Source organism: Sceloporus occidentalis, unplaced genomic scaffold, assembly GCF_023333645.1.
Source record: "Sceloporus occidentalis isolate IW3139 unplaced genomic scaffold, rSceOcc1.0.p SCAF_5, whole genome shotgun sequence".
Lineage (NCBI taxonomy): Eukaryota > Metazoa > Chordata > Lepidosauria > Squamata > Phrynosomatidae > Sceloporus > Sceloporus occidentalis.
In genome coordinates, this window is record NW_028316985.1 from 1,507,497 (window position 1) to 1,517,798 (window position 10,302).

The window sequence follows — 10,302 nt, forward strand, 5'->3', positions numbered from 1 at the left end:
ATCACCTCTCCCAGCACTTTGAAAATGTAAGGCAAGGGACATGATTTGAATCTTTCTAGACTTGGGTTCCATCTTCACGATATCTCATTATGTATGCATTTGCAAATGCAGGAATTCCAGCACCCAAAAAATCCCAAACACTTCCAGTCCCAGGGAGACTCAAGCTGGACCAAAATGATCTCAGGGTTGCTTACAAATACCACTAAAAGAACAAGTTAAATGCCTACAGCTGAGAGGTTCTCTCATTAACTGGACCCTGTTTAGATAAAAAAAGAGAAGTAATATCAGGCAAAAGAAAGCTGGAAAATGTGACCGGAGGGGAAACTATTGTGAAAGGCTGAGAGGAGTGGCAACTCCAGAGCTTGGCTGGAGTTTTGTTTGGCCAAAAGAGAATTCTGTAAGGCAGGGCTGAGCAATCCCTTTGCTCCCAGGCGGCCTTAAAAGGCAAGAGAGAGAATTAAAGGCACAGACAAAGAGAGGCTAAAAATGTCACTTCAGACATTTTAAAAGCAAGGGCAAAAACTGCTTTTGTATTCTGATTTTTCCTGCTTACCTTTAAACAACAAAGCCATGCACAAATCTCAGGTTTTGGCACAGAGGTTCTGCATTAGTTTACAAAAAACAAGGCTGCTACTCAGGGTGAGGATGCTGGTGCCACCCGTCCCAATTCTTAATCCGAACGGAGCCCAAATCCAGATCCATCCCCACACCTGCTTCTGTATCAAAGCCAGTGCTGCTCTGTCATCTTCCCCCTGACTTATTTATTAAGATGTTTACAGCCTGCCCCATACACACAGACGTCAGGACGGGAGACGACAAAATCAGTTTCATCATGTTAAAAATAGCAGGAGACCTTTCACAGTCCAAAAACACATTAAACGGTGGAACAATTTAAAACACATTAAACACAGGAACTATAGAACGGATATGGAAAATGCTCGACTATTTAGAAATTGACAGGTTAAGGAACTTGATCAGAAATAAATCAATAGATAAATATAAGAAAGAATGGTCAGACATGATAAAGCTACTTAAGGTAAAACTAGTAAAATTCACAGAAGAAGGAAATCATTCCGCAGAAGTTTACTAAGGACAGGAGACAGAGGTTTGCAAGATAACAAGGAAGAGTAAGGAGAAAAAATTAAGACGGAAAGACAGAAGTGGTAAAGATAAATGAAGCTATAGGCGGAGGGAAGAGATTCAGGAAGTCTTTTTTACTTGTAATGTAAAGCAAGGTAAGGTGACATGTCCTAATATATGAGTTTATTATGTCAGTGTGATGATGGTAGATTTGTTGTTTGTAATGTTGCAATGCTGTTTGTATTGCTGTTTGTTTGCTGTGAAATTTATGACAGATTGGAAACTATTCAAAACACACCAAAATAGTTAAAACCATGTACGCTGGGGAGGGCAATGGGGGGAAATCAGCCTCCTGGGAGACCCCTCACTGCAAATCCCTAAATATTCTGCCCCCCCCCCCCCCCATGGCTTTTATTCATCTACTTATTTATTATATTAATTTGTATCCTGCTTTTCTCCCAAAATAGGGACTCAAAGTGGCTAATTCAGGAGCAGTGGAAGGTATTTTTGCCATGTTTTTAGTCCTTTGTGTTTCATTTTCGGTCCAGGAGAGGCCCTTTTTAAAAACAGGAACTGATTGGAAGTCTTTTCGGATTTATTTCCAGTTTTAAAAGAGGAACTTTCTGGGCCTAAAATGTGCCCCCCCCCCCAATAGCCCAAAAGACAGCCAATATACCTTTACACTTAGAGCCACTTTGGATCCCAGTTTGTGGAGCGAGTAGGATATAAGTCCAATAAATAAAATAACTAAATAGAAGGCATTTGGGGGGCAAAGAATTTCTTTTTTTTAAACTGACGATAATATTTCTTTTGAACCCTGGCAGACTTTAAGGGCAGATGAGGCCCAATGCAGGCACTTTGTTTACAGAATTCAAAACAATTAGCGCCTCCAAAGGCTTAATAGGATTTGTGCATAATACCACCAGAACATACCTGATCTCACCGGATTCGGGAAACTACCTCAGGTCAGGCAGGGCTGACAACTTGGATAGCAGCAGGGTGACCAGGCAAGCCCTCCAAATGTCCTACATTTCAGGCTTCTTATCCAGGAGAAATTCCAAATGTCCTCTATTTTAAGCATGACCAAGAAGCATATTTACATGGGTGTTTTTAGCTATTATGCTGGAATGTCCAACATCTTCTGGTGCCTTGTCCTCCTTAACAGTGATGACATCTGGTCACTGTGGATGGACCACCACAAAAGATCTCTAGTTTGGGCTGGGAAAGAACAGTGCTCCAAAGCCGGTGGCAAGCCATCATTGCAGCCCCTCCATCCCAACCATCAAGTTGCCTTCCGCTCCAAGAAATTAACAATTAAATCGGCATCTGAAGGGTCGCCAGGTGGAAGATGGAACAAGCTTGTCTCCTCCTCTCCCCTTATATCACCTCTTAACCTATTTATTTATTTCATTTATATCCCACCTGTCTCCCTGGAGGGACCCAAGGCGGTTCACAGATAAAACCTTAAAACAGACTAAAACCCACCTGCTCCATAAAACCACTCTGCTATGCATTATGTACAGAAACCCTGCTGGCATAAAAATGTTTTTACTTGGTGGCGAAAAGCCAGCAGGGAGGGGGCCAGCCTAGCCTCCAAGGAAGGGCATAGTTCCAGAGGATGGGAGCAGCCACCAAGAAGGCTCTCTCTCGTGTCCTCATGATGGTGGAAGGAACGAGAGAAAGCCTTCTCCTGCAGATCTTAGGCTTTTGCAAGTTCATATGGGAAGATATGGTCTCTCAGATAGTCTGGACCCAAGCTGTGCAGGTTTATAGATCACTTTGAATTGAGCCCAGAAATGAACGGGTAGCTAGTAGAGCTAGTTTAACAAGGGAGTTATACACTCCTTGTAACTGGCCCCAGTCAGCATTCTGGCTATAGTGTTTTAAACTTTTCTTCTCCAGGCTAAACATACACAGATCCCTAAATCGCTCCTCATAGGGCTTTATGGTTCCCAGACCTTTCACCATTTTTGTTGCCCTGTTCTGGAAATGCTCCAGTTTCTCGACATCCTTTTTGAATTGTGGTGCCCAGAATTGGACACAGGACTATTCCAGGTGAGGCCTGATCAAAGAAGAATAGAATGGCACTATGACTTCCTTTGATCTTGACACTAGACTTCTGTTGATGCAGCCTAGAACTGCATTGGCTTTTTTTGCTGTCGCATCACACTGTTCAATTGCCTCCCTGTTCTATTTCTTGGTGGCATGAATCACATGCATAGATTTGAATTTCTTTTTAATCTGCAGGTATCTCTGCCTGCACTGGATACAAGCAAGCACTATTTTCCCATAACTACAGAGTTTAGGTCCATTTTACCAAAGGGGATCACCTCCTTTCTTATCATCTGTCCTATAAAATCAGGTCCTCTGGGGGACATTTACTCCAACCAGTCAGAACTAGACTGGCAACTGTCACCGAGAGGACATTTCATCGGCCGCCCCAAGACTGTGGGATGACCTGCTAGGAGAAATTCAACAGCTAAACATGCTGTCTGAATTTAAAACAGTACTGAAGACCTATCTTTTCCAGCAGGCCCATCCAGTCAATTTTAAAGTATGGGTATGTTTTCAATTTCATGTTAGATGATGTTAATTTGTCCTATGTTTGTGTGTGTTTACTTATGTGTTTAAATGGTTTTATGTGTTGTACCCTGCATCAAGCCTTGGGGAGAGATGGATAAGAAATTAAATTTGTTGTTGTTGAGTGCCTTCAAGTTGTTTCTGACTTAAGGCGACCCTATCACAGTGTTTTCTGGGGCTGAGAGGGTGTGACTCACCCAAGGTCACTTAGTTTTCCATGGCCAAGCAGGGAATCAAATCCCAATCTCCAGAGTCCTAGTCCTACAATCAAACCACTGATTATTTCTTCTTATTGTTATTATTTATTTCCTTTGTTGATATTTCAAGGGAATTGCAAGTGAAAATTGGGCAGATGTGGTCTTTTGCTCACCTCTCTGGTATGCATGCCTATCATTGTAGTCAATTTATCTACATTCATTGGTTTTCAATAAAGGCACTGACACAACAACAGCAACCCCAGGCACCCAGTCCCTCTAGGTGGGGGACTGTTAATCTCTTTTGCATTTGGGGACATTCTTCGTACCTGGTACAGGGAGAAGTAGAGGGCCCAGAGCAGCAGGAAGACCAGGCTGTCACGCAGGGGCTCCAGGATCAGGGCCCCGAAGGAAAGCAAGGTCCCCAGGAGACAGAGAAGCTCCATGCCTTGCTCCGTGTCCAGGCCCACATGAGGCCCAAGCCACAGCAGAGTGGGCGAATCCCGCAGCTGCTCCCAGAAGCCCTTGCCGGTGAAGCGGAGCATCTTCCGGGCCGGAAGGATCCCATCTTTCCCATACAGGCCTAGAAAAGAGAAAAGAGAAGGAGCTAAGGGAGGAGAGACCATCTTCCATTGCCAAGGTGAGAGTCACCCTTTTTGTACAGTCCAGGTACATCTCCACACAAAGTATGTACATAGGCAGACTCTCCCAACATGTAACATTCAATGGAGGGATGTTCACAGGTGCTACTCACACAGGTACAACCTATTTACATGTGTACATGGATCGTTCATCTGTCCCGGGGTGGTTTTTCCACATTTAGGGCTGCATCCGAACTGCAGAAATAATTCAGTTTAGCACCACTTTAATGGCCATGGTTCAATGGTATGGAAATCTGGGAACTGTTATTTGTTGTGGCATCAGAGCTCTCTGACAGGGAAATCAGAATATCTTACAAAACTATAAAATCCAGAATTTCATAGCATTGAGCTAGGGCAATTAAATCAGCGTCAAACTGCATTAATTCTGCAGTGTAGACTCAGAATAAATGTTCAAGTGAAGTTTTCACTTACTACAATGCTAGAAATTTGAGGACTGAAAATTTCAGGGGCAGGGGTGCATGCCTTTGAGTCACTCTGGTGCCACAACAAACTACAATTGCCAGAATTCCACAGTTTTGAGGTTAAAGTGGTGTCAAACCAGATTATTTCTGCAGCACGGATGCAGCTGTAGGATTATCCATGCCATATTTCCAATTTCTATGTATGGTTGTGAAAGCATCAGGAAGCCAATGGAAACAAAATAAACTCATTTGATATGTGGTGCTGGAGGAGAGGGGATTTGCTTTTGCCTTCCTCTGGGGCTGAGAGTGTGAGACCTGGCCAAGGTTACTCTATGGGTTTCCATGGGTGAGCTGGGATTCAAACTTTGGACTGTCAGTGTCATAGACCAGTGGTGGTGAACCTATGGCACACATGCCAGAGGTGGCACTTAGAGCCCTCTCTGTAGGCACACGCTCTGTCACCCCAGCACAGAATTTGCCAGAGTTTGTTACTAGAAAGCCAGAAGAATGTGGCACTTTGTGATAAATAAGTGGGTTTTGGGTTGCAATTTGGGCACTTGGTCTGTAAAAGGTTCGCCACCACTGTCCTAAACCAATGCTCAGACCACTACATCATGCTGGCCCCTTCACCCACCTGTGATACTACTATTTATTCTATTTTATTTTATGCTTGCAGACCAAGTGACAGGCTGGAGGCTCTCACATTCACCTCTCTCCAGGCCCAAAGGTAGCAAATCATCCATGTCCCAGTCCATTTACCAGGCTGATCGGTGCAGGAATTAACCTGGGGAAAGGTGGGTGGAAAGGTGGCATACAAGAGTGCTTAGGACCAGGACTAGACATCTTTCTCAGGTCCAGGAACTATTTTTCCCCTACCTTGGGACTCTCCAACGGCTGAATGGATGCACAGAAAATGTGCATCCATTCAAACCAAGCTGAAATGGTTAGAGGTCCATTTCTGGTTTTAAAAGGTAGGCCTTATTCTTTTTAGTGTTAAGATTCCACTGCCATTCTTGGAAGCTATTCAAAAGGTGAACTTTTTAAAGTGTAATGTTTGCACAACGCAAAGGGAGCTTGCACCACTTATGAGATTAACTGAGCAAAAGATAGACGTTGGTACAAGTTGAGTTTCCCTTCTCAGAAATGCTTGGACCTAAAGCGCTTTAGATTTTAGCTTTTGATTTTATAAATTTTCAAACAGCTATATCTGCATATACATACACCACAAGGTATCTTGGAATCATGGTGACCAAATGCCATAACCACTAAGGAGGACAAGGCACTGCAAAATGTAGGGCGTTCGAGAAAAACATAGGACTTTATTCATTAAAAGCCAAAAACACACTTATAAATGTAAATCCATGCTTCTTAGTCAAAACAGAGGACATCCTGGAATTCTGCCTGGACAGAAGGGTGAAATGTAGGACATGTCCTGGAAAAGGAGGATGTCTGGCCTCCCTGCTTGGAATGGGACCCAGGTCTAAATACAAAATTCAATTATGTTTCATATACTGTACACATAGATTGAAAGTACATTAAAAAATAATTTTGTGCATGAAACTAAGTTTGCGTACATCGAACCCTCAGACTGTAGTATTCTGGGACATTTAGCCCTCTTTGTCGAGGAGCCCTGGTGATGCAACAAACTACAATTTCCCAGAATTCCACAGCATTGAACCAGAGCAGTTAAACTGGAGCCAAACTAGATTATTTCTGCAATGTGGATGTAGCCTTACACAGCTATGTCTTTGTTTGTGCAACTTCTGTTATATAACATTCAAGTGCATTAATGTTCATTATGCTTTTAATATAATGAATTGCTTCCCAGAGGAAGCAATGCAAATTTTGTTGCAGGAGCAATACAGGGAATTTGGAGAGGATCAAGCACCAGACAGATGCCCTCCGAAGGGATGCACACAGCCCCAGGGCTGAGCTTTAGACATCCTAGTTTTGGCTACTGAAAGGTGGGACTCCTCTCACCTCCAAGAGGCAGCCCAGAGGCCTCAGGCTAACTTTTTCGGCTCAGCTCTTGGGGGTTAAGTGGATTAAAAGCCGTACTTGGAACCGCCAGAAGCATCTGGCAGGACTCCCAGATGCCAGGGCTGGCAGGATTCAGGGAAAGGGGAGGGAGGACTAGTTTTTGGGTGGAGATGGCACAGAGGCTGCAAGGAGGAAAGGCACAGGCAGGCAGGAATCCCCCATCCACGCAAGGAGAGGAGCCTGTGTAACTGCCTTCTGCAAAAGCCTGGCATTGCACACGTGGCCAGAACCGCCTTTGGTGCCACATGGAGGGAGGCCTGTGAGTGGAAAGGGGAGGCCGAGGGGAATGCAGCTCCATGGGATATTTTCTTAACCATGGGAGCTCCATTCCTCTCCTGCACATGGCTTGAAGAGAAGAGCAGGGATCCTAGAGTTGGAAGAGAACCCAAAGGCCATCCAGTCCAACCCCAATCTGCCATGCAGGAACTCTCAATCAAAGCACCCCTGACAGATGGCCATCCAGCCTCTGTTTAAAAAACCTCCAAAGGAGAGGACTCCATCACCCTCCAAGGAAGAGTATTCCACTGTCAAACAGCTCTTAGTGTCAGAAAGTTCCTCCTAATGTTGAGGCGGAATCGCCTTTCCTGTAGCTTGCATCCATTGCTCTGGATCCTATTCTCTACCCCATTGGACATCCTGGTATCCATGGGGGGATACCAAACCCCAGCAGACACCAAGGGCCCACGGCATTACTATTATTAGTTGTTGTTATTTTATATAAATGCTCCAGAAAGTCCCCTGGATCAAGGCTGGGGGTAGGCAGAGATTTCGGCTTCTGGAAACTTGGACCCTGGCAGCCTAGCTCTCCAAAGGCCAGCGAAGGAGAGGCCAGGCGTTTCGACCGCTCTGGGAATTATTTTGAGCCGTGGAAATGGGCACAAGCCCAAAAGATCACATTCCAAAATGTTAAGCAGTGCCAACAATGCCTGGGGGGTTGAATGGGAAATCATCCTTCCAGGCCGGGCGCATTTTAAAGCCTGCAGGGCAGAGAGTAGGAAAAAGTCCTCTGGTTTGGGGCCATCCCTTCCCTAAATTGTTGAAATTATGTTCAAGGAGGTAGAAATTATCTTTATTTCCTTCCCTGTGTAATGAGGGTGGGATATACATTATCTTTGTGAGCCAGCGTGGCACAGCGTTTTTCATGTTGGACTATGACTTTGGAGACCAGGGTTCAAATCCCAGCTCTGCCATGGAAACCCACTGGGTGCCCTTGGGCAATAAGTCACACTCTCTCAGCCTCAGAGGATGGCAAAGGCAAACCCCCTCTGAACAAACCTTGCCAAGAAAACCCCAGGATAGGGCTGCTTTAGGGTTGCTGTAAGTCAGAAATCGCTTGAAGGCACACAAGGACAAGACACAACATGGTCTTTATATCCCACCCCCTAGAATAATAAACGACATGGACGGCCTGCAATGAAAAGACCTCAAACCCTCCCTTTGCTGCTTTGGGGTCCCCTTGAGGCCACCCAGCCCCAGCCCTGCCCCATTTTGGGGAGCCATCGCTAGGCCTGAAATAAGAGGTTTGGGGCCAAACATTCCCTTGTAAAGTATTGTTGTTTTAACATGGACATTTATATAACGGTTTTTTAACTCGTTGTTGTTGTTGTTGTGCCTTCAAGCCATTTCTGACTTGAATTGATTTTGTCCTCGGAACAAATCTTACCAAATCCTAACGCAAAAGGTTCACATTAGGGTTGCCGTATGTCAGAAACAACACAACACACACACACACACACAATTCAGGAAGGCGCTTTCTCTTGGGAGAAAGTTGGAACAATAACAATAATAATAATAATAATAATAATAATGGGTCTCAAAGCTTTTTTTGTGACACTCCCTTTTTCCTTCACTAAGCTCCCCACAAAGCAAAGCGAGTTCTTCCTCCTAAAATGCTATTATTATTATTATTATTATTATTACTATTATTAAAGGGGTCTGAAGGCTCTTTCTGTGATCCTCTCTCTTCCCAGAGCCCCTTTTCTCCATAAAGCAATATCAGTTCTTCCTCCTGAAATAATAATAATAATAATAATATCATCATGATCATCATCGTTATTATTTATAGCCTATTTTGGGGGGGCTTCTCTTAGCAGACCCCTCCTTTCCCCTCCACCAACCTCCCCACAAAGCAATGTCAGTTCTTACTCCTGACATGTCATTATTAATTGTGTATTAATAACAATAATAGGGGTCTTGAGGCTATTTTTGTGCCCCTTTTTGTGTTTCTTTTAAATCCGAGAGCCGCCTCGGGTTCCTTCTGGGAGGAAGGTGGCATACAATACAGCAGTAACTATAGCACTGCTAGCAATATGAGTTTTGTACAAATACATCAGATATGTAATTATAAATATATACTGAAATACTATCTCTAGATTAGAATCTATATGTATATACTTGCATTGCTGTTATTGTTACTGTATTGTTATTACTATTGCTTTTTAAAAGCCATTCCAGGTCAGGCCTCAGCATATACCAAAAAGCAATAACAACATATAAAATATATATAAGACATGTAATAATAAATAAATACAAATACAAAATATAATTTATATTATGTTGCATTATTATTATTATTATTCTAAAAAGCCATATATTGAGGCCTAGCCTTTTAAAGAAAGTTAATAGTAGTAATAATAATAATATAACATAATGCGTATTGTAATATATTATTATTATTATTATTATATGTTTTTATTTATTTATTGTTACATATATTGTGTATTTTATATGTTATTGTTATTAATTCTAAGCATATTTTAAGGCCAAGCAGCGAGTATGTAATAATAACAACAACATTAATAACAATAATAAGAGCAATATAAAAATTACAGAATAGAGGTAATAATAATAATAATAATAATAAGCACTGCCTTTTGCTATTATTATTGTTGTTGTTATTATTACTACTTGTTCCCCTTAAAAGCCAGCCCAGTCCAGGCCTCAGTCCAAGCGGAAGAGGGGGAAAGGCGAGGGGTGCTCTGACCATGTGCAGAGTGCCTCCTCCTCTGGCTGCGGAGGAAGCCCTCTCCGCCGGGGAAGGAGGGCAACCACCGCCCCGCCAGGTAGGCCCCTCCAGCCGGGCCTGCGCCTCTTACCGGGGACCTGGAGGTAGAGCGAGGCGAAGGCGGCCAGGTAGGCTGCGGCCAGTCCGCCGAGGAAGAGCTGCCGGGCCAAGCGGGGAGGGTCCGCCACGGAGGAGGAGGAGGAAGAGCCGCCGGAAGCCCCCATCGCCACCGACGATACTGAGCCGCGCTCCCAAAACGCACCGCTGAGCGGACTGAGGAAGACGGGAGGCGGTCTTAGAACGCCCCGAGGAGCGCGCTGAGTGGCTGAGGCGCAGAGAAA

The 10,302-nt window shown here is 44.0% G+C and overlaps 1 protein-coding gene across 1 annotated transcript in view; it reads right to left on the reverse strand.

Annotated features, from left to right (window-relative positions):
• LMF2 (lipase maturation factor 2) overlaps window positions 1-10,190 on the reverse strand; it is a 32,003-nt gene extending 21,813 nt beyond the window's left edge. The window contains exons 1-2 of the mRNA XM_089527346.1: window positions 10,053-10,190; window positions 4,184-4,437 (exon numbers count right to left, since the gene is read on the reverse strand). Coding sequence (XP_089383472.1) covers window positions 4,184-4,437; window positions 10,053-10,185 — 387 coding nt within the window. The 5' untranslated portion in view covers window positions 10,186-10,190. The remainder of the gene's footprint in view (window positions 1-4,183; window positions 4,438-10,052) is intronic.
• Between the last annotated feature and the right edge of the window lie 112 nt (window positions 10,191-10,302).